Source organism: Oncorhynchus nerka, linkage group LG16 (genome assembly GCF_034236695.1).
Source record: "Oncorhynchus nerka isolate Pitt River linkage group LG16, Oner_Uvic_2.0, whole genome shotgun sequence".
Classification (NCBI taxonomy): Eukaryota; Metazoa; Chordata; class Actinopteri; order Salmoniformes; family Salmonidae; genus Oncorhynchus; species Oncorhynchus nerka.
In genome coordinates, this window is record NC_088411.1 from 31,895,211 (window position 1) to 31,918,103 (window position 22,893).

Consider the following 22,893-nt stretch of genomic DNA (forward strand, 5'->3'; position numbering starts at 1 on the left):
CCCTTCTGTAGCACGGGAGGGGGCCAGAGATAATTATTCTCTTCCCTGTGCCAGCGAGGGCTTTACAAAATGTTTGTTGTCTTTCCTCAGATCGCCGAAAACTACGGTTGTTAAAACCTATGTCAGTGACGATGGTGTCAAAATTGGAGTAGTTGGCCATAACCGTGTGCAGAAGAGATATCATGGACACAGCCTTCTGGATGACAGTGGACCTTGGTCGGTCCACAGACCGTAGGCACGCCAAAATCTCTCACCATCGAGCTGACAATCTAGAGTCACATTTGTTTAATCTGCAAGCTGTAGCACCCACAATTTAACCTTAAAGTAGGATAATATAGGGCTATAGAGTTCAGTCTAATTTGTGTTTTATTTTTTGCCATGGAAAATCAGGTATCGTAGTATCGCAATCCTGGTATTGTGACAACCCTAATATTTTGTTGCCCATCGTATGGTGGTGGGCCAAGAAATGCTTTGGGGCTGTTAACCTGCATTAATACAGTGTGCATTTTCCCTTTGAGCAAGCTTGCTGTGAAATGGGAGGTGATGGTTCCTCCGTATGGTGCTGGATCATGTCTCTGTTGATCTATGTGCTCACACCTGTATCCCTTTTCCACCTGTGTTTGCAGTCAAAGACGTCATCCCTTTGGGGTCTCCTCGTCCTGAACCCTCACCGGCCCTCTCCTCCATCCAGGAGACTGAGATGAAACCCTCTCAGCCCCCCGGACACCTGTCCAACCCCAACACTTACCCCCTGCCCAAACTCAGGGCGAAGCCCGCTCCTGGCCTGCCTCCTCCTCCCCACCTGCCAGGGGTACACCACCGAGCCTCCCGGGTTGGAGTTGGGGGTGAAGCCAAGGATGGCCCGGCCAACTTTACAAACACCCTAATCAGGAAAACCCAGCATTCCCACAGCCCTGTGACCCCTGACCCCTATAGGGGCAAGAACTTTAACACTTGGGGTGGTATGGGAAGGGACAACCCACTGTCGCCCTCCTCCCTTCCCCCATGCAGAGTCAGTGCCCCCAGCAGAAGGAGGGACTATGGAGTGGTGCTGAGGGAAGACATGAACAAGAAAATCAAGGTAGAGTTTCATTTGAGTTTGTTCTCTTTTCTCTGATCACATCCCTATTAGGGTTGGGGTCAATTCCAGTCAATTCAGGAAGTACACTGTAATTCCCATTCCAACTCTCTTCAAAGCTTTTCAGTGGGGAAAACACTGGTTGCAACACTCACTCCCGAGTTCCACACTGCCCCTGGCAGAAATGCCAGGACAAGAACTGTTCGTCAGGAGCTTCATGAAATGGGTTTCTTAACGCTACAGCATACAATGACATTTTAGACGATTCTGTGCTTCCAACTTTGTGGTAACAGTTTGGGGAAGGCCCTTTCCTGTGTCAGCGTGACAATGCCCCCGTGCACAAAGCGAGGTCCACACAGAAATGGTTTGTCGAGATCGTTGTGGAATAACTTGACTAGCCTGCACAGAGCCCTGACCTAAACCCCATTGAACACCTTTGAGATGAATTGGAACGCCGACTGCGAGCCAGGCCTAATCGCCCAACATCAGTGCCCGACCTCACTAATGCTCTTGTGGCTGAATGGAAGCAAGTCCCTGCAGAAATGTTCCAACATCTAGTGGAAAGCCTTTCCAAAAGAGTGGAGGCTGTTATAGCAGCAAAGGGGGACCAACTCCATATTAATGCCCATGATTTTGGAATGAGATGTTCAACGAGCAGGTCTCTACATACCTTTGAACATGTATTGTACTTCATTGATCCTGAAAGTCTGTGTCCTAAGCAGATACGAACAAATAGAATATAATCTAAACTGTCTCACTCTCACCTCTCACAGGCACGTCAATAATGACAATTCAATGATGTTGATATTTGGTTCTCTTCTGTTTTCGGTCTTTCCACAGAGTCGTGGTTCCCTGGACCACAGAGGAACCACTCCCTCTAACAAGCAGTTCACTCCAGGTACATATTAGACCTACTAACTTGTATGTAAATAACAAGCCCATCATAGACCTATTTTAGAATCCTGAACCCTTGTAAAATGAGTCTATAAACACATCAATAGGTTAACATCTCCAAATGATAAGTTTCAATGTTGTTCTTTTTGTACAGTAACAATGCTGATGCAGACATGTATAGTAGTTTCTGATGCCCCTTCTGCCATTTGACTAATGATTTGTTGAGAGTAGTATACTATGCAAATTCAGGCTAATTTTGCATGAAGTGCACTTTTATCTAGTTATCTAGTGGGCCTCTCTGTTATGTGTGCTAAAGCGCTTGAAAAAGGGGTTATCACAATTGACTTCACAATTCATGTAATATTTTGTAATTTGTTGAGGGGCCTTGTAAAAACCCACACTCGTTCTCTAGTATTTTATTTGTTGAACTTTATATGAAATATTGTATTTACTGTGAATGTTGATTATGATGTTTCCCACCAGGAGGCACCAGATCCATGTCTCTGAAGAGACTCAGACACCCAGACTTGGAGGAGAGAAACAGAGGAAGAGGAGAGGACATGGCTAATAAGAGACTTCATCCAGAGGACTATATCCCAGACCCTATCAGTACCTGTTACCCACCCGATGGAACAGCCAGGTGAGGGGGTAAACATTTAATTCAATGCAACTGTATTTGTCCCCTTCAGCAATTACTATTAGGACTAACTTTGTATGCCGTGTAGTAGCTGGAAATGACTACAGAAAGACGGACGATGGAGTGAACCTTATATTTTGGCTTATGATAATTTAGATAATTGTGCTAACTAAGCTCATAAGGCCTTCTTCAAGGATCAATGAATATAATATCTTCAATTGGAAAGCCAGAAATGTTACTGATTGTGATCTCTGTAACGCCTGGTTTGTGATGGCTAAGTGCTCTGTTATGAATACATTTGATTTCATTTGACCCTTTACTCCTAGTTCTAAAATGTCCACCAGCCCCAACCCATCCTACCTGAAGAAAGTCTTCATGAAGAACAATCTGAGCTCAAGTCCTACTCTAAGGTTGAAGGATAGTCTCACCCCTAAGAAGACAGAGGAAGGGATGGAGGGAGACAGGAGTACTTTCCCAACCTATCCACTCTCCACACCCAAACCTGCGAGGAAGCGCTGCACCGGCCATGGAAAGACGCCATGCTGCAATAATGTGAGGGAGAACGGCAAATACAGGGGAATGAATCACCAATCTGGCAACCCAGCCAACCCGCCAGTCACAATCCTTAGTAGAGGAGAATGTAGTACAGCTAAAGAGACCAGAGAGCGAGAGAGTGGAGGAAGAGAACCGACAGTTCGCCCCGACGGGAGAACCCCCAAACCCGACTCAAAATCTCAGAGCTCGGACTCGAGCTGCCCTAGTTCTCGGTGCCATCACGCATTGGAAAAGAAGCGACACGTCTCTCGCCCACGGAGAACATCTGCCTTGCCGGATGACCTCAATGACCTTTTCACCCCTGACCCCATAACCTCTAGCCTGTCTAGAGCAGCGATGACCTTTTCTCCCAGTCCCCAGAGAGGAGACAGGTCGCCCTCTGTGCACAACAAGGTTCCTCTGCCTGTTGTGTTGGCTACTGTCAGTGATGCTAGTATGGAACCGGGGTCCCCCTATGTAACAAGCCCTAGAGAAATCCCCCCAAAATCCCGCTCACAGCGAATCCCATGTCCCAAGATCTCTTCCTGTACGGACACTGCAATGGACCCCTGTAAGCTACTCCTGGACCCCAAAATCTACTCCTCCTTTGTAAGGCTGGAGTTGAGCAGGAATGACTTGACTAAACTAGAGACCGGCTTGTACAGAGCCATCACCAGCACTGTATCATCCTCAGGGAAGCCCTCGTCCCCTAAGGATGTCGCCTCAGGACTGAAAACAAGATCTTCTGGTATTGCTTCAGCAGAGTTGGTGTCAACTATGAATGAGGATGAGAATGCCTACCTCAAGACTGAGTCCTCCATTCTGAAAACTATCCCCCTCTCAGCCTCTGCAAAGTCCTCATCCTCATGGAAGGACAAGTCATTTAGCATGGAGACGGCAGACCTCAAAACCAGTCCCTTCTCAACCCTGGACCAACATGGACAAGGAAAGGAGGGTGAAGAGAGGAAGGAAGGAGACCAGAAGGTCCATAAGAGTTTATCGTTCCTTGAGGAAGGAGAACAAAGAAGCAACAAGAACAATTCCCGTAAGAGTCTGAAGGGGGACCCTGTGGATGTGGAGTTGAGCCTAGGCCTCGACCTGAGCCTGGGGCTAGAGTTGGCGCTATCCCAGACCAGCAGCAGCAGTGATGAGGACCAGCTGCCGTCCCTGCAGCAGATCCTGGACCGTACCTCCTGGCCCCCAGACACCCCAGAAAAAGGAACCATCTCTGCCACCAGCATCCCCATTGGGCTCCCACACCACAGCCAACCAGTAAGATGCAACTTTCTTAGGGCTGTGTCCCTATGGGTCGTGGTCAACAATGTTTTATTCACTTATTGTAATTTTCCAGTTTTGATGTAGGCCTAAATGGGGTCCAGTATAGCCACTATAACCAGTCTGTAAGGAGCTACTTTCTATAATGGCATTTATATGGTTTAAAACAGTGTACAAGTCGTCTCTAACAATGCTACAGTGTTTTACCTCAGTCTAAAAGGGTTGATAACGTTGATGTGATGTTTTCTCTGGCAGCCATCTTCATCTAAAGCCACCAGTTACAGGAACAACCTGGATGAGATGCTGAAGGAAAAGGAGAGCATTCAAAGGTATTGCTTTATCATAAGTGACATTATAGTGCTATTTTCTCCATGTGGGTCTTGGAGATAGAGAAATCCCTGCATTGCTTTAAAATGACAACGTACCATTTAAAAAAATAAAATAAAATAAAAAATTTAACCAGGAAGGGCTCATTGAGATTTGAAATCTCTTTTTCAAGAGCGTCCTGGCCAAGATAGGCAGCACCAAGTCATTACACAATTACAGACAGACAACATGAAAAACTACAAGTAATCTAGTACAAACCATAGAATTCACAGTAATCTAGTACAAACCATAGAATTCACAGTAATCTAGTACAAACCATAGAATTCACAGTAATCTAGTACAAACCATAGAATTCACAGTAATCTAGTACAAACCATAGAATTCACAATATATATTCACAATATGTATATAACAAAATCATAAAACAGCAAATTCAAAAAAACATTGACAGGTCAGGGAATTAGTCTCAAAGTCCTTCATCAGTGATTTAAAAACACCAATCAGGACAAGTTCTTCCGGTTTAAAAGTATTTTGTAATGCGTTCCAAGCCGATGGCGCAGAGTACATAAACCTGCGTACATAAACTACCTGACAGGTAGTAATAGGTGAAATGTTCAGAGATCTATTTCTTGCTTCAAAACACAAACACGATGGTGTTCGCCGTTTTGCTCTATGACCCCCCACAAGTGTCGTCTGAAGGTAACCTGTACCATTTTAAAAAAGGAACGGAAGGATGAAGGTAGATTTGTGCCTACCCCAAAAGGGCTTAAATATGTGTAAAGAATATATACAGTGGGGAGAACAAGTATTTGAAACACTGCCGATTTTGCAGGTTTTCCTACTTACAAAGCATGTAATTTCTGTAATTTTTATCATAGGTAGTACACTTCAACTGTGAGAGACGGAATCTAAAACAAAAATCCAGAAAATCACATTGTATGATTTTTAAGTAATTATTTAGCATTTTATTGCATGACATAAGTATTTGATACATCAGAAAAGCAGAATTTAATATTTGGTACAGAAACCTTTGTTTGCAATTACAGAGATCATACGTTTCCTGTAGTTCTTGACCAGGTTTGCACACACTGTAGCAGGGATTTTGGCCCACTCCTGCATACAGACCTTCTCCAGACCCTTCAGGTTTCGGGGCTGTCACTGGGCAATACGGACTTTCAGCTCCCTCCAAAGATTTTCTATTGGGTTCAGGTCTGGAGACTGGCTAGGCCACTCCAGGACCTTGAGATGCTTCTTACGGAGCCACTCCTTAGTTGCCCTGGCTGTGTGTTTCGGGTCGTTGACCCATCTTCAATGCTCTTACTGAGGGAGGTTGTTGGCCAAGATCTCGCGATACATGGTCCCATCCATCCTCCCCTCAATACGGTGCAGTCATCCTGTCCCCTTTACAGAAAAGCATCCCCAAAGAATGATGTTTCCACCTCCATGCTTCATGGTTGGGATGGTGTTCTTGGGGTTGTACTCATCCTTCTTCTTCCTCCAAACACGGCGAGTGGAGTTTAGACCAAAAAGCTCTATTTTTGTCTCATCAGACCACATGACCTTCTCCCATTCCTCCTCTGGATCATCCAAATGGTCATTGGCAAACTTCAGAAGGGCCTGGACATGCGCTGGCTTGAGCAGGGGGACCTTGCGTGCGCTGCAGGATTTTAATCCATGACGGCGTAGTGTGTTACTAATGGTTTTCTTTGAGACTGTGGTCCCAGCTCTCTTCAGGTCATTGACCAGGTCATGCCGTGTAGTTCTGGGCTGATCCCTCACCTTCCTCATGATCATTGATGCCCCACGAGGTGAGATCTTGCATGGAGCCCCAGACCGAGGGTGATTGACCGTCATCTTGAACTTCTTCCATTTTCTAATAATTGCGCCAACAGTTGTTGCCTTCTCACCAAGCCGCTTGCCTATTGTCCTGTAGCCCATCCCAGCCTTGTGCAGGTGTACAATTTTATCCCTGATGTCCTTACACAGCTCTCTGGTCTTGGCCATTGTGGAGAGGTTGGAGTCTGTTTGATTGAGTGTGTGGACAGGTGTCTTTTATACAGGTAACGAGTTCAATCAGGTGCAGTTAATACAGGTAATGAGTGGAGAACAGGAGGGCTTCTTAAAGAAAAAGTAACAGGTCTGTGAGAGCCGGAAATTCTTACTGGTTGGTAGGTGATCAAATACTTATATCATGCAATAAAATGCAAAATAATTACTTAAAAATCATACAATGTGATTTTCTGGATTTTTGTTTTAGATTCCGTCTCTCACAGTTGAAGTTACCTATGATAAAAAATTACAGACCTCTACATTCTTTGTAAGTAGGAAAACCTGCAAAATCGGCAGTGTATCAAATACTTGTTCTTTCTTATGTCTCTAGATATAGAGCAAACACTTCAAAACCTTGTTTCTCATGATTTAGTTTTTTACTGTCTTTTTTCCCATTTATGAATGTGTTTTTCAATGTGTTTCTCTGGGCTATAGTAGTAAAGGCCAAATTCAATATTTTATCAAATATATATATTTTGTTAGTTACCTAAAAATTCTAAATCAAATAGCTAAATGATCCATAGTATGACCACCTTAAAACAATTCCATATGTCAGCTGAGAACCCCCCAACGGCTTAGACTTTAAGAATTAAACGAGTTCTATGTCATAACAATGTGTGCTATGTCGTGGTTATTCTCCCCAGGTCTAAGGAGATGGAAGCCAAGCTGCATCTCTCCTGTAAGGAGAAACTGCTGAGATTGGCTGAGGAAGAGGAGGAGGAGAACATTGAGGAGGCTATCTCGCAGCAGCAAAAGTAACTGCACGCACACCTGCACCCACACACATACACTTAAAACATACAGTACCAGTCAAAAGTTTGGGCTTTTTCTTTATTTTTACTATTTTCTACATTGTAAAATAATAGTGAAGACATCAATACTATGATATAACACATATGGAATCATGTAGTAACCAAAAAGTGTTTAAAAAATCAAAATATATTTGAAATTCTTCAAAGTAGCCACCATTTGCATTGATGACAGCTTTGCACACTCTTGGCATTCTCTCAACCAGCTTCACATGGAATGCTTTACCAACAGTTTTGCTGCAATTTCTGAGGCTGGTAACTCTAATGAACTTATCCTCTGCAGCAGAGGTAACTCTAATGAACTTATCCTCTGCAGCAGAGGTAACTCTAATGAACTTATCCTCTGCAGCAGAGGTAACTCTAATGAACTTATCCTCTGCAGCAGAGGTAACTCTAATGAACTTATCCTCTGCAGCAGAGGTAACTCTAATGAACTTATCCTCTGCAGCAGAGGTAACTCTAATGAACTTATCCTCTGCAGCAGAGGTAACTCTAATGAACTTATCCTCTGCAGCAGAGGTAACTCTAATGAACGTATCCTCTGCAGCAGAGGTAACTCTAATGAACGTATCCTCTGCAGCAGACGTATCCTCTGCAGCAGAGGTAACTCTAATGAACTTATCCTCTGCAGCAGAGGTAACTCTAATGAACTTATCCTCTGCAGCAGAGGTAACTCTAATGAACTTATCCTCTGCAGCAGAGGTAACTCTAATGAACTTATCCTCTGCAGCAGAGGTAACTCTAATGAACTTATCCTCTGCAGCAGAGGTAACTCTAATGAACTTATCCTCTGCAGCAGAGGTAACTCTAATGAACTTATCCTCTGCAGCAGAGGTAACTCTAATGAACTTATCCTCTGCAGCAGAGGTAACTCTAATGAACGTATCCTCTGCAGCAGAGGTAACTCTAATGTAACTAATGAACTTATCCTCTGCAGCAGAGGTAACTCTAATGAACTTATCCTCTGCAGCAGAGGTAACTCTAATGAACTTATCCTCTGCAGCAGAGGTAACTCTAATGAACTTATCCTCTGCAGCAGAGGTAACTCTAATGAACTTATCCTCTGCAGCAGAGGTAACTCTAATGAACTTATCCTCTGCAGCAGAGGTAACTCTAATGAACTTATCCTCTGCAGCAGAGGTAACTCTAATGAACGTATCCTCTGCAGCAGAGGTAACTCTAATGAACGTATCCTCTGCAGCAGAGGTAACTCTAATGAACTTATCCTCTGCAGCAGAGGTAACTCTAATGAACTTATCCTCTGCAGCAGAGGTAACTCTAATGAACTTATCCTCTGCATCAGAGGTAACTCTAATGAACTTATCCTCTGCAGCAGAGGTAACTCTAATGAACTTATCCTCTGCAGCAGAGGTAACTCTAATGAACTTATCCTCTGCAGCAGAGGTAACTCTAATGAACTTATCCTCTGCAGCAGAGGTAACTCTAATGAACGTATCCTCTGCAGCAGAGGTAACTCTAATGAACGTATCCTCTGCAGCAGAGGTAACTCTAATGAACTTATCCTCTGCAGCAGAGGTAACTCTAATGAACTTATCCTCTGCAGCAGAGGTAACTCTAATGAACTTATCCTCTGCAGCAGAGGTAACTCTAATGAACGTATCCTCTGCAGCAGAGGTAACTCTAATGAACTTATCCTCTGCAGCAGAGGTAACTCTAATGAACTTATCCTCTGCAGCAGAGGTAACTCTAATGAACTTATCCTCTGCAGCAGAGGTAACTCTAATGAACTTATCCTCTGCAGCAGAGGTAACTCTAATGAACTTATCCTCTGCAGCAGCAGAGGTATCCTCTGCACTCTAATGAACTTATCCTCTGCAGCAGAGGTAACTCTAATGAACTTATCCTCTGCAGCAGAGGTAACTCTAATGAACTTATCCTCTGCAGCAGAGGTAACTCTAATGAACGTATCCTCTGCAGCAGAGGTAACTCTAATGAACTTATCCTCTGCAGCAGAGGTAACTCTAATGAACTTATCCTCTGCAGCAGAGGTAACTCTAATGAACTTATCCTCTGCAGCAGAGGTAACTCTAATGAACTTATCCTCTGCAGCAGAGGTAACTCTAATGAACTTATCCTCTGCAGCAGAGGTAACTCTAATGAACGTATCCTCTGCAGCAGAGGTAACTCTAATGAACGTATCCTCTGCAGCAGAGGTAACTCTAATGAACTTATCCTCTGCAGCAGAGGTAACTCTAATGAACTTATCCTCTGCAGCAGAGGTAACTCTAATGAACTTATCCTCTGCAGCAGAGGTAACTCGGGGTCTTCCTTTCCTACTACTTTAAAGAATCTCAAATATAAAATATATATTTTTTTTTTTAACACTGTTGGTTACTACATGATTCCATATGTGTTATTTCATAGTTTTGATGTCTTCACTATTATTCTACAATGTAGAAAATAGTACAAATAAAGTCAACCTAGTACTTTTGACTGGTACTGTACATCCATATAAACACAAAAGAGGAGCGTACAGAAAACAGAGTGCAGGTAGCCTAGAGGTTAACAGAGGTCGCTGGTTTGAATCCCTGAGCCGGGCAATGTGGGAAAATCTGCCGTTCTGTCCGTGAGCAAGGCACTTAACAACAACCGCTCTACGGGCGTCGATTTAAGGCAGATAAATGCAGCGGACATCTTCTGTTGAACTGTCTAAGTACCCCATTTCCAGTTAATCCTAGGAGCAGAGGTAACTACACACACACACAGACTAATAACCACAATCCCACACTTCCATGTGTGTATCTCTTGTCAACCCCAGGGATTTCCTGCAGCGTTTCTCGGTGTTGTCTAGTGCCATCCAGGACCTGCACCCCGGGGAAGCGGTGTTCAACCTGGACAACTTTGGGCGTCTCTTCAGCCAACACACACTGCAGCTGAGACGCTGTAACGTCACCCCGTGTGACACCACACAGAAAACAATCCTATGGTGAGGTGTGTGTGTGTGTGACTGAGAGGAAATGTTCAGTCCTCTCCTCTCTTGCCCCAATACCCCATTTCTGGTGTGTTTTCCCCCTCTCATCTCTCTGGTGTGTTTTCCCCCTCTCTCATCTATCTGGTGTGTGTTTTCCCCCTCTCTCTCATCTATCTGGTGTGTGTTTCCCTCTCTCTCATCTATCTGGTGTGTGTTTTCCCCTCTCTCTCATCTATCTGGTGTGTGTTTTCCCCCTCTCTCTCATCTATCTGGTGTGTGTTTTCCCCCTCTCTCTCATCTATCTGGTGTGTGTTTTCCCCTCTCTCTCATCTATCTGGTGTGTTTTCCCCCTCACTCTCATCTATCTGGTGTGTGTTTTCCCCCTCTCTCTCATCTATCTGGTGTGTGTTTTCCCCCCCTCTCATCTATCTGGTGTGTGTTTTCCCCCTCTCATCTATCTGGTGTGTGTTTTCCCCCTCACTCTCATCTATCTGGTGTGTGTTTTCCCCCTCTCTCTCATCTCTCTGGTGTGTGTTTTCCCCCTCTCTCTCATCTCTCTGGTGTGTGTTTCCCCCTCTCTCTCATCTATCTGGTGTGTGTTTTTCCCCTCTCATCTCTCTGGTGTGTGTTTTTCCTCTCTCATCTCTCTGGTGTGTGTTTTCCCCCTCTCATCTCTCTGGTGTGTGTTTTCCCCCTCTCTCTCTCGCTGGTGTGTGTTTTTCCCCTCTCATCTCTGATCTCTCTGGTGTGTGTTTTCCCCCCTCTCATCTCTCTGGTGTGTGTTTTCCCCCTCTCATCTCTCATCTCTCTGGTGTGTGTTTTTCCCTTCTCTCATCTATCTGGTGTGTGTTTTCCCCCTCTCTCATCTATCTGGTGTGTGTTTTCCCCTCTCTCATCTATCTGGTGTGTGTTTTCCCCCTCTCTCTCATCTATCTGGTGTGTGTTTTCCCCCTCTCTCTCATCTATCTGGTGTGTGTTTTCCCCTCTCTCTCATCTATCTGGTGTGTGTTTTCCCCCTCTCTCTCATCTATCTGGTGTGTGTTTTCCCCCTCTCTCATCTATCTGGTGTGTGTTTTCCCCTCTCTCTCATCTACCTGGTGTGTTTTTCCCCCTCTCATCTATCTGGTGTGTGTTTTCCCCCTCTCTCATCTATCTGGTGTGTGTTTTCCTCTCTCTCATCTATCTGGTGTGTGTTTTCCCCCTCTCATCTATCTGGTGTGTGTTTTCCCTCTCTCTCATCTATCTGGTGTGTGTTTTCCCCCCCTCTCATCTATCTGGTGTGTGTTTTCCCCCTCTCTCTCATCTATCTGGTGTGTGTTTTTCCCCTCTCATCTCTCTGGTGTGTGTTTTTCCTCTCTCATCTCTCTGGTGTGTGTTTTCCCCCTCTCATCTCTCTGGTGTGTGTTTTCCCCCTTTCTCTCTCGCTGGTGTGTGTTTTTCCCCTCTCATCTCTCTGGTGTGTGCTTTCCCCCCTCTCATCTCTCTGGTGTGTGTTTTCCCCCTCTCTCTCTCGCTGGTGTGTGTTTTTCCTCTCTATCTGGTGTGTGTTTTTCCCCTCTCATCTCTCTGGTGTGTGTTTTTCCTCTCTATCTGGTGTGTGTTTTTCCCCTCATCTCTCTGGTGTGTGTTTTTCCCCTCTCATCTCTCATCTCTCTGGTGTGTGTTTTTCCCTCTCTCATCTATCTGGTGTGTGTTTTCCCTCTCTCTCATCTATCTGGTGTGTGTTTTTCCCTTCTCTCATCTATCTGGTGTGTGTTTTCCCCCTCTCTCATCTATCTGGTGTGTGTTTTCCCCCTCTCTCTCATCTATCTGGTGTGTGTTTTCCCCCTCTCTCTCATCTATCTGGTGTGTGTTTTCCCCCTCTCTCTCATCTATCTGGTGTGTGTTTTCCCCCTCTCTCTCATCTATCTGGTGTGTGTTTTTCCCCTCTCATCTCTCTGGTGTGTGCTTTTCCCCTCTCATCTCTCTGGTGTGTGTTTTCCCCCTCTCATCTCTCTGGTGTGTGCTTTTCCCCCTCTCATCTCTCTGGTGTGTGCTTTTCCCCCTCTCATCTCTCTGGTGTGTGTTTTCCCCCTCTCATCTCTCTGGTGTGTGCTTTTCCCCCTCTCATCTCTCTGGTGTGTGCTTTTCCCCCTCTCATCTCTCTGGTGTGTGTTTTCCCCCTCTCATCTCTCTGGTGTGTGTTTTTCCCCTCTCATCTCTCATCTCTCTGGTGTGTGTTTTTCCCCTCTCATCTCTCTGGTGTGTGTTTTCCCCCTCTCATCTCTCTGGTGTGTGTTTTTCCCCTCTCTCATCTATCTGGTGTGTGTTTTCCCCCTCTCTCTCATCTATCTGGTGTGTGTTTTTCCCTCTCTCATCTATCTGGTGTGGGTTTTCCCCCTCTCTCTCATCTATCTGGTGTGTTTTTTCCCCCCCTCTCATCTATCTGGTGTGTGTTTTCCCCTCATCTCTCTGGTGTGTGTTTTTCCTCTCTCATCTCTCTGGTGTGTGCTTTTCCCCCTCATCTCTCTGGTGTGTGTTTTCCCCCTCTCTCTCTCGCTGGTGTGTGTTTTTCCCCTCTCATCTCTCTGGTGTGTGCTTTCCCCCCTCTCATCTCTCTGGTGTGTGTTTTCCCCCTCTCTCTCTCGCTGGTGTGTGTTTTTCCTCTCTATCTGGTGTGTGTTTTTCCCCTCTCATCTCTCTGGTGTGTGTTTTTCCTCTCTATCTGGTGTGTGTTTTTCCCCTCATCTCTCTGGTGTGTGTTTTTCCCCTCTCATCTCTCATCTCTCTGGTGTGTGTTTTTCCCTCTCTCATCTATCTGGTGTGTGTTTTTCCCCTCTCTCTCATCTATCTGGTGTGTGTTTTCCCTCTCTCTCATCTATCTGGTGTGTGTTTTTCCCTTCTCTCATCTATCTGGTGTGTGTTTTCCCCTCTCTCATCTATCTGGTGTGTGTTTTCCCCCTCTCTCTCATCTATCTGGTGTGTGTTTTCCCCCTCTCTCTCATCTATCTGGTGTGTGTTTTCCCCTCTCTCTCATCTATCTGGTGTGTGTTTTCCCCCTCTCTCTCATCTATCTGGTGTGTGTTTTTCCCCTCTCATCTCTCTGGTGTGTGCTTTTCCCCTCTCATCTCTCTGGTGTGTGTTTTCCCCCTCTCATCTCTCTGGTGTGTGCTTTTCCCCCTCTCATCTCTCTGGTGTGTGCTTTTCCCCCTCATCTCTCTGGTGTGTGTTTTCCCCCTCTCATCTCTCTGGTGTGTGCTTTTCCCCTCTCATCTCTCTGGTGTGTGCTTTTCCCCCTCTCATCTCTCTGGTGTGTGTTTTCCCCCTCTCATCTCTCTGGTGTGTGTTTTCCCCTCTCATCTCTCTGGTGTGTGTTTTTCCCCTCTCATCTCTCTGGTGTGTGTTTTCCCCCTCTCATCTCTCTGGTGTGTGTTTTCCCCTCTCTCATCTATCTGGTGTGTGTTTTCCCCCTCTCTCTCATCTATCTGGTGTGGGTTTTCCCCCTCTCTCTCATCTATCTGGTGTGTTTTTTCCCCCTCTCATCTATCTGGTGTGTGTTTTCCCCCTCTCTCTCATCTATCTGGTGTGTGTTTTCCCCCCCTCTCATCTATCTGGTGTGTGTTTTCCCCCTCTCTCATCTATCTGGTGTGTGTTTTCCCCCTCTCTCTCATCTATCTGGTGTGTGTTTTCCCCCCCTCTCATCTATCTGGTGTGTGTTTTCCCCCTCTCTCTCATCTCTCTGGTGTGTGTTTTCCCCCTCATCTCTCTGGTGTGTGTTTTCCCCCTCTCTCTCTCGCTGGTGTGTGTTTTTCCCCTCTCATCTCTCTGGTGTGTGCTTTCCCCCCTCTCATCTCTCTGGTGTGTGTTTTCCCCCTCTCTCTCTCTCTGGTGTGTGTTTTTCCTCTCTATCTGGTGTGTGTGTTTTCCCCTCATCTCTCATCTCTCTGGTGTGTGTTTTTCCCCTCTCATCTCTCATCTCTCTGGTGTGTGTTTTTCCCTCTCTCATCTATCTGGTGTGGGTTTTCCCCCTCTCTCTCATCTATCTGGTGTGTTTTTTCCCCCCCTCTCATCTATCTGGTGTGTGTTTTCCCCTCATCTCTCTGGTGTGTGTTTTTCCTCTCTCATCTCTCTGGTGTGTGCTTTTCCCCCTCATCTCTCTGGTGTGTGTTTTCCCCCTCTCTCTCTCGCTGGTGTGTGTTTTTCCCCTCTCATCTCTCTGGTGTGTGCTTTCCCCCCTCTCATCTCTCTGGTGTGTGTTTTCCCCCTCTCTCTCTCGCTGGTGTGTGTTTTTCCTCTCTATCTGGTGTGTGTTTTTCCCCTCTCATCTCTCTGGTGTGTGTTTTTCCTCTCTCATCTCTCTGGTGTGTGTTTTCCCCCTCTCATCTCTCTGGTGTGTGCTTTTCCCCCTCATCTCTCTGGTGTGTGTTTTCCCCCTCTCATCTCTCTGGTGTGTGTTTTTCCCCTCTCATCTCTCATCTCTCTGGTGTGTGTTTTTCCCCTCTCATCTCTCATCTCTCTGGTGTGTGTTTTCCCCCTCTCATCTCTCTGGTGTGTGTTTTCCCCCTCTCATCTCTCTGGTGTGTGTTTTTCCCCTCTCTCATCTATCTGGTGTGTGTTTTCCCCCTCTCTCTCATCTATCTGGTGTGGGTTTTCCCCCTCTCTCTCATCTATCTGGTGTGTTTTTTCCCCCCCTCTCATCTATCTGGTGTGTGTTTTCCCCCTCTCTCTCATCTATCTGGTGTGTGTTTTCCCCCTCTCTCATCTATCTGGTGTGTGTTTTCCCCCTCTCATCTCTCTGGTGTGTGTTTTTCCCTCTCTCATCTATCTGGTGTGGGTTTTCCCCCTCTCTCTCATCTGTCTGGTGTGTGTTTTCCCCCTCTCTCTCATCTATCTGGTGTGTGTTTTTCCCCTCTCATCTCTCTGGTGTGTGTTTTTCCTCTCTCATCTCTCTGGTGTGTGTTTTCCCCCTCTCATCTCTCTGGTGTGTGTTTTTCCTCTCTCATCTCTCTGGTGTGTGTTTTTCCCCTCTCATCTCTCTGGTGTGTGTTTTTCCTCTCTCATCTATCTGGTGTGTGTTTTCCCCCTCTCTCTCATCTATCTGGTGTGTGTTTTCCCCCTCTCTCATCTATCTGGTGTGTGTTTTTCCCCTCATCTCTCATCTCTCTGGTGTGTGTTTTTCCCCTCTCATCTCTCTGGTGTGTGTTTTTCCCTCTCTCATCTATCTGGTGTGGGTTTTCCCCCTCTCTCTCATCTATCTGGTGTGTTTTTTCCCCCCCTCTCATCTATCTGGTGTGTGTTTTCCCCCTCTCTCTCATCTATCTGGTGTGTGTTTTCCCCCCCTCTCATCTATCTGGTGTGTGCTTTCCCCCCTCATCTCTCTGGTGTGTGCTTTTCCCCTCTCATCTCTCTGGTGTGTGTTTTCCCCCTCTCATCTCTCTGGTGTGTGTTTTTCATCTCTCATCTCTCTGGTGTGTGTTTTTCCTCTCTCATCTCTCTGGTGTGTGTTTTTCCCCTCTCATCTCTCATCTCTCTGGTGTATGTTTTCCCCCTCTCATCTCTCTGGTGTGTGTTTTCCCCCTCTCATCTCTCTGGTGTGTGTTTTCCCCTCTCTCATCTCTCTGGTGTGTGTTTTTCCCTTCTCTCTCTGGTGTGTGTTTTTCCCCTCTCATCTCTCTGGTGTGTGTTTTTCCCCTCTCATCTCTCATCTCTCTGGTGTGTGTGTTTCCCCCTCTCTCTCATCTCTCTGGTGTGTGTTTTCCCCTCTCATCTATCTGGTGTGTGTTTTTCCCCTCTCTCTCATCTATCTGGTGTGTGTTTTTCCCCTCTCTCTCATCTATCTGGGGTGTGTTTTCCCCCTCTCTCTCATCTATCTGGTGTGTGTTTTCCCCCTCCCTCTCATCTATCTGGTGTGTGTTTTCCCCTCTCATCTATCTGGTGTGTGTTTTCCCCCTCCCTCTCATCTATCTGGTGTGTTTTCCCCCCCTCTCATCTCTCTGGTGTGTGTTTTCCCCTCTCATCTCTCTGGTGTGTGTTTTCCCCCTCTCTCATCTATCTGGTGTGTGTTTTCCTCTCTCTCATCTATCTGGTGTGTGTTTTCCCCCTCTCTCTCATCTATCTGGTGTGTTTTCCCCCCCTCTCATCTATCTGGTGTGTGTTTTCCTCTCTCTCATCTATCTGGTGTGTGTTTTCCCCTCTCTCTCATCTATCTGGTGTGTGTTTTCCCCCTCTCATCTATCTGGTGTGTGTTTTTTCCCCCTCCCTCTCATCTATCTGGTGTGTGTTTTCCCCCTCTCTCTCATCTATCTGGTGTGTGTTTTCCCCCCTCTCTCATCTATCTGGTGTGTGTTTTCCCCTCTCTCTCATCTATCTGGTGTGTGTTTTCCCCCTCTCATCTATCTGGTGTGTGTTTTCCCCCTCCCTCTCATCTATCTGGTGTGTGTTTTCCCCCTCTCTCATCTATCTGGTGTGTGTTTTCCCCTCTCTCTCATCTATCTGGTGTGTGTTTTCCCCCTCTCTCTAATCTATCTGGTGTGTGTTTTCCCCTCTCTCTCATCTATCTGGTGTGTTTTCCCCCCTCTCTCATCTATCTGGTGTGTGTTTTCCCCCTCTCTCATCTATCTGGTGTGTGTTTTCCCCCCTCTCATCTCTCTGGTGTGTGTTTTCCCCCTCTCATCTCTCTGGTGTGTGTTTTCCCCCTCTCATCTCTCTGGTGTGTGTTTTCCCCTCTCTCTCATCTCTCTGGTGTGTGTTTTCCCCTCTCTCTCTCATCTCTCTGGTGTGTGTTTTCCCCCTCTCTCTAATCTATCTGGTGTGTGTTTTCCCCCTCTCTCTCATCTATCTGGTGTGTTTTCCCCCTCACTCTCATCTATCTGGTGTGTGTTTTCCCCCTCTCTCTCATCTATCTGGTGTGTGTTTTCCCCCTCTCATCTCTCTGGTGTGTGTTTTCCCCCTCTCATCTCTCTGGTGTGTGCTTTCCCCCCTCTCATCTCTCTGGTGTGTGTTTTCCCCCTCTCTCTCTCATCTCTCTGGTGTGTGTTTTCCCCCTCTCTCTCTCATCTCTCTGGTGTGTGTTTTCCCCCTCTCATCTCTCATCTCTCTGGTGTGTGTTTTCCCCCTCTCTCTCATCTCTCTGGTGTGTGTTTTTCCCCTCTCATCTCTCATCTCTCTGGTGTGTGTTTTCCCCCTCTCTCTCATCTCTCTGGTGTGTGTTTTTCCCCTCTCATCTCTCTGGTGTGTGTTTTTCCCCTCTCTCTCATCTCTCTGGTGTGTGTTTTTCCCCTCTCTCTCATCTCTCTGGTGTGTGTTTTCCCCCTCTCATCTCTCTGGTGTGTGTTTTCCCCCTCTCATCTCTCTGGTGTGTGTTTTTCCCTTCTCTCTCTGGTGTGTGTTTTTCCCTTCTCTCTCTGGTGTGTGTTTTTCCCCTCACTCTCATCTCTCTGGTGTGTGTTTTTCCCCTCACTCTCATCTCTCTGGTGTGTGTTTTTCCCCTCTCATCTCTCTGGTGTGTGTTTTTCCCCTCTCATCTCTCTGGTGTGTGTTTTTCCCCTCTCATCTCTCTGGTGTGTGTTTTTCCTCTCTATCTGGTGTGTGTTTTTCCCCTCATCTCTCATCTCTCTGGTGTGTGTTTTTCCCCTCTCATCTCTCATCTCTCTGGTGTGTGTTTTTCCCTTCTCTCTCTGGTGTGTGTTTTTCCCCCTCTCATCTCTCTGGTGTGTGTTTTTCCCTTCTATATCTGGTGTGTGTTTTCCCCCCCTCTCATCTCTCTGGTGTGTGTTTTCCCCCTCTCTCTCATCTCTCTGGTGTGTGCTTTTTCCCCTCTCATCTCTCTGGTGTGTGTTTTCCCCCTCTATCTGGTGTGTGTTTTTCCCCTCTCATCTCTCTGGTGTGTGTTTTTCCCCTCTCTCTCATCTCTCTGGTGTGTGTTTTCCCCCTCTCTCTCTCGCTGGTGTGTGTTTTTCCCCTCTCATCTCTCTGGTGTGTGCTTTCCCCCCTCTCATCTCTCTGGTGTGTGCTTTCCCCCCTCTCATCTCTCTGGTGTGTGTTTTCCCCCTCTCTCTCTCGCTGGTGTGTGTTTTTCCTCTCTATCTGGTGTGTGTTTTTCCCCTCTCATCTCTCATCTCTCTGGTGTGTGTTTTTCCCTCTCTCATCTATCTGGTGTGTGTTTTCCCTCTCTCTCATCTATCTGGTGTGTGTTTTTCCCTTCTCTCATCTATCTGGTGTGTGTTTTCCCCCTCTCTCTCATCTATCTGGTGTGTGTTTTCCCCCTCTCTCATATCTATCTGGTGTGTGTTTTCCCCCTCTCTCTCATCTATCTGGTGTGTGTTTTCCCCCCCTCTCATCTATCTGGTGTGTGTTTTCCCCCTCTCTCTCATCTATCTGGTGTGTGTTTTTCCCCTCTCATCTCTCTGGTGTGTGCTTTTCCCCTCTCATCTCTCTGGTGTGTGTTTTCCCCCTCTCATCTCTCTGGTGTGTGCTTTTCCCCCTCTCATCTCTCTGGTGTGTGCTTTTCCCCCTCTCATCTCTCTGGTGTGTGTTTTCCCCTCTCATCTCTCTGGTGTGTGTTTTTCCCCTCTCATCTCTCTGGTGTGTGTTTTTCCCCTCTCATCTCTCATCTCTCTGGTGTGTGTTTTCCCCCTCTCATCTCTCTGGTGTGTGTTTTCCCCCTCTCATCTCTCTGGTGTGTGTTTTTCCCCTCTCTCATCTCTCTGGTGTGTGTTTTTCCCTTCTCTCTCTGGTGTGTGTTTTTCCCCTCTCATCTCTCTGGTGTGTGTTTTTCCCCTCATCTCTCATCTCTCTGGTGTGTGTTTTTCCTCTCTATCTGGTGTGTGTTTTTCCCCTCTCATCTCTCATCTCTCTGGTGTGTGTGTTTCCCCCTCTCTCTCATCTCTCTGGTGTGTGTTTTCCCCTCTCATCTATCTGGTGTGTGTTTTCCCCTCTCTCTCATCTATCTGGTGTGTGTTTTCCCCCTCTCTCATCTATCTGGTGTGTGTTTTCCCCCTCTCTCTCATCTATCTGGTGTGTGTTTTCCCCCTCCCTCTCATCTCTCTGGTGTGTGTTTTCCCCCTCTCATCTCTCTGGTGTGTGCTTTTCCCCCTCTCATCTCTCTGGTGTGTGTTTTCCCCCTCTCTCTCATCTCTCTGGTGTGTGCTTTTCCCCCTCTCATCTCTCTGGTGTGTGTTTTCCCCCTCTCTCTCTCGCTGGTGTGTGTTTTTCCTCTCTATCTGGTGTGTGTTTTTCCCCTCTCATCTCTCTGGTGTGTGTTTTTCCCCTCTCATCTCTCTGGTGTGTGTTTTTCCCCTCTCTCTCATCTCTCTGGTGTGTGTTTTTCCCCTCTCTCTCATCTCTCTGGTGTGTGTTTTTCCCTTCTCTCTCTGGTGTGTGTTTTTCCCTTCTCTCTCTGGTGTGTGTTTTTCCCCTCACTCTCATCTCTCTGGTGTGTGTTTTTCCCCTCTCATCTCTCATCTCTCTGGTGTGTGTTTTTCCCCTCTCTCATCTCTCTGGTGTGTGTTTTTCCCCTCTCATCTCTCTGGTGTGTGTTTTTCCCCTCTCATCTCTCTGGTGTGTGTTTTTCCTCTCTATCTGGTGTGTGTTTTTCCCCTCATCTCTCATCTCTCTGGTTTGTGTTTTTCCCCTCTCATCTCTCATCTCTCTGGTGTGTGTTTTTCCCCTCTCATCTCTCATCTCTCTGGTGTGTGTTTTTCCCTTCTCTCTCTGGTGTGTGTTTTTCCCCCTCTCATCTCTCTGGTGTGTGTTTTTCCCTTCTATATCTGGTGTGTGTTTTCCCCCTCTCTCTCATCTCTCTGGTGTGTGTTTTCCCCCTCTCATCTCTCTCTGGTGTGTGCTTTTTCCCCTCTCATCTCTCTGGTGTGTGTTTTCCCCCTCTCTCTCTCGCTGGTGTGTGTTTTTCCTCTCTATCTGGTGTGTGCTTTTCCCCCTCTCATCTCTCTGGTGTGTGTTTTCCCCCTCTCTCTCTCGCTGGTGTGTGTTTTTCCCTTCTCTCTCTGGTGTGTGTTTTTCCCCTCTCATCTCTCTGGTGTGTGTTTTTCCCCTCATCTCTCATCTCTCTGGTGTGTGTTTTTCCTCTCTATCTGGTGTGTGTTTTTCCCCTCTCATCTCTCATCTCTCTGGTGTGTGTGTTTCCCCCTCTCTCTCATCTCTCTGGTGTGTGTTTTCCCCTCTCATCTATCTGGTGTGTGTTTTTCCCCTCTCTCTCATCTATCTGGTGTGTGTTTTTCCCCTCTCTCTCATCTATCTGGGGTGTGTTTTCCCCCTCTCTCTCATCTATCTGGTGTGTGTTTTCCCCCTCCCTCTCATCTCTCTGGTGTGTGTTTTCCCCCCCTCTCATCTCTCTGGTGTGTGCTTTTCCCCCCTCTCATCTCTCTGGTGTGTGTTTTCCCCCTCTCTCTCATCTCTCTGGTGTGTGCTTTTCCCCCTCTCATCTCTCTGGTGTGTGTTTTCCCCCTCTCTCTCTCGCTGGTGTGTGTTTTTCCTCTCTATCTGGTGTGTGTTTTCCCCTCTCATCTCTCTGGTGTGTGTTTTCCCCTCTCATCTCTCTGGTGTGTGTTTTCCCCTCTCTCTCATCTCTCTGGTGTGTGTTTTCCCCTCTCTCTCATCTCTCTGGTGTGTGTTTTCCCTTCTCTCTCTGGTGTGTGTTTTCCCTCTCTCTCTCTGGTGTGTGTTTTCCCCTCACTCTCATCTCTCTGGTGTGTGTTTTCCCCTCTCATCTCTCATCTCTCTGGTGTGTGTTTTTCCCCTCTCTCATCTCTCTGGTGTGTGTTTTTCCCCTCTCATCTCTCTGGTGTGTGTTTTTCCCCTCTCATCTCTCTGGTGTGTGTTTTTCCTCTCTATCTGGTGTGTGTTTTTCCCTCATCTCTCATCTCTCTGGTTTGTGTTTTCCCCTCTCATCTCTCATCTCTCTGGTGTGTGTTTTTCCCCTCTCATCTCTCATCTCTCTGGTGTGTGTTTTCCTTCTCTCTCTGGTGTGTGTTTTCCCCCTCTCATCTCTCTGGTGTGTGTTTTTCCCTTCTATATCTGGTGTGTGTTTTCCCCCTCTCTCTCATCTCTCTGGTGTGTGTTTTCCCCCTCTCATCTCTCTCTGGTGTGTGCTTTTTCCCCTCTCATCTCTCTGGTGTGTGTTTTCCCCCTCTCTCTCTCGCTGGTGTGTGTTTTTCCTCTCTATCTGGTGTGTGCTTTTCCCCCTCTCATCTCTCTGGTGTGTGTTTTTCCCCTCTCATCTCTCATCTCTCTGGTGTGTGTTTTCCCCTCTCTCATCTCTCTGGTGTGTGTTTTCCCCTCATCTCTCTGGTGTGTGTTTTTCCCCTCTCATCTCTCTGGTGTGTGTTTTCCTCTCTATCTGGTGTGTGTTTTTTCCCCTCATCTCTCATCTCTCTGGTTTGTGTTTTCCCCTCTCATCTCTCATCTCTCTGGTGTGTGTTTTTCCCCTCTCATCTCTCATCTCTCTGGTGTGTGTTTTTCCCTTCTCTCTCTGGTGTGTGTTTTTCCCCCTCTCATCTCTCTGGTGTGTGTTTTTCCCTTCTATATCTGGTGTGTGTTTTCCCCCTCTCTCTCATCTCTCTGGTGTGTGTTTTCCCCCTCTCATCTCTCTCTGGTGTGTGCTTTTTCCCCTCTCATCTCTCTGGTGTGTGTTTTTCTCTCTCTCTGCTGGTGTGTGTTTTCCTCTCTATCTGGTGTGTGCTTTTCCCCTCTCATCTCTCTGGTGTGTGTTTTCCCCTCTCTCTCTCGCTGGTGTGTGTTTTCCCTCCTCTCTCTGGTGTGTGTTTTTCCCCTCTCATCTCTCTGGTGTGTGTTTTTCCCCTCATCTCTCATCTCTCTGGTGTGTGTTTTTCCTCTCTATCTGGTGTGTGTTTTTCCCCTCTCATCTCTCATCTCTCTGGTGTGTGTGTTTCCCCCTCTCTCTCATCTCTCTGGTGTGTGTTTTCCCCTCTCATCTATCTGGTGTGTGTTTTTCCCCTCTCTCTCATCTATCTGGTGTGTGTTTTTCCCCTCTCTCTCATCTATCTGGGGTGTGTTTTCCCCCTCTCTCTCATCTATCTGGTGTGTGTTTTCCCCCTCCCTCTCATCTCTCTGGTGTGTGTTTTCCCCCTCTCATCTCTCTGGTGTGTGCTTTTCCCCCTCTCATCTCTCTGGTGTGTGCTTTTCCCCCTCTCTCTCATCTCTCTGGTGTGTGCTTTTCCCCCTCTCATCTCTCTGGTGTGTGTTTTCCCCCTCTCTCTCTCGCTGGTGTGTGTTTTTCCTCTCTATCTGGTGTGTGTTTTTCCCCTCTCATCTCTCTGGTGTGTGTTTTTCCCCTCTCATCTCTCTGGTGTGTGTTTTTCCCCTCTCTCTCATCTCTCTGGTGTGTGTTTTCCCCCTCTCATCT

The 22,893-nt window shown here is 46.7% G+C and overlaps 1 protein-coding gene across 17 annotated transcripts in view; it reads left to right on the forward strand.

Moving 5' to 3' along the window:
* The window catches only part of LOC115117336 (SMC5-SMC6 complex localization factor protein 2-like), a 49,372-nt gene that overhangs the window by 8,442 nt on the left and 18,037 nt on the right, over positions 1-22,893 (forward strand). For all 17 annotated transcript variants that reach the window (XM_065002594.1, XM_065002599.1, XM_065002603.1 and 14 more), the window contains 7 exons: positions 627-1,081; positions 1,919-1,976; positions 2,456-2,612; positions 2,936-4,415; positions 4,674-4,747; positions 7,439-7,549; positions 10,383-10,550. In XM_065002594.1, the coding sequence (XP_064858666.1) occupies positions 627-1,081; positions 1,919-1,976; positions 2,456-2,612; positions 2,936-4,415; positions 4,674-4,747; positions 7,439-7,549; positions 10,383-10,550 (2,503 nt within the window). The remainder of the gene's footprint in view (positions 1-626; positions 1,082-1,918; positions 1,977-2,455; positions 2,613-2,935; positions 4,416-4,673; positions 4,748-7,438; positions 7,550-10,382; positions 10,551-22,893) is intronic.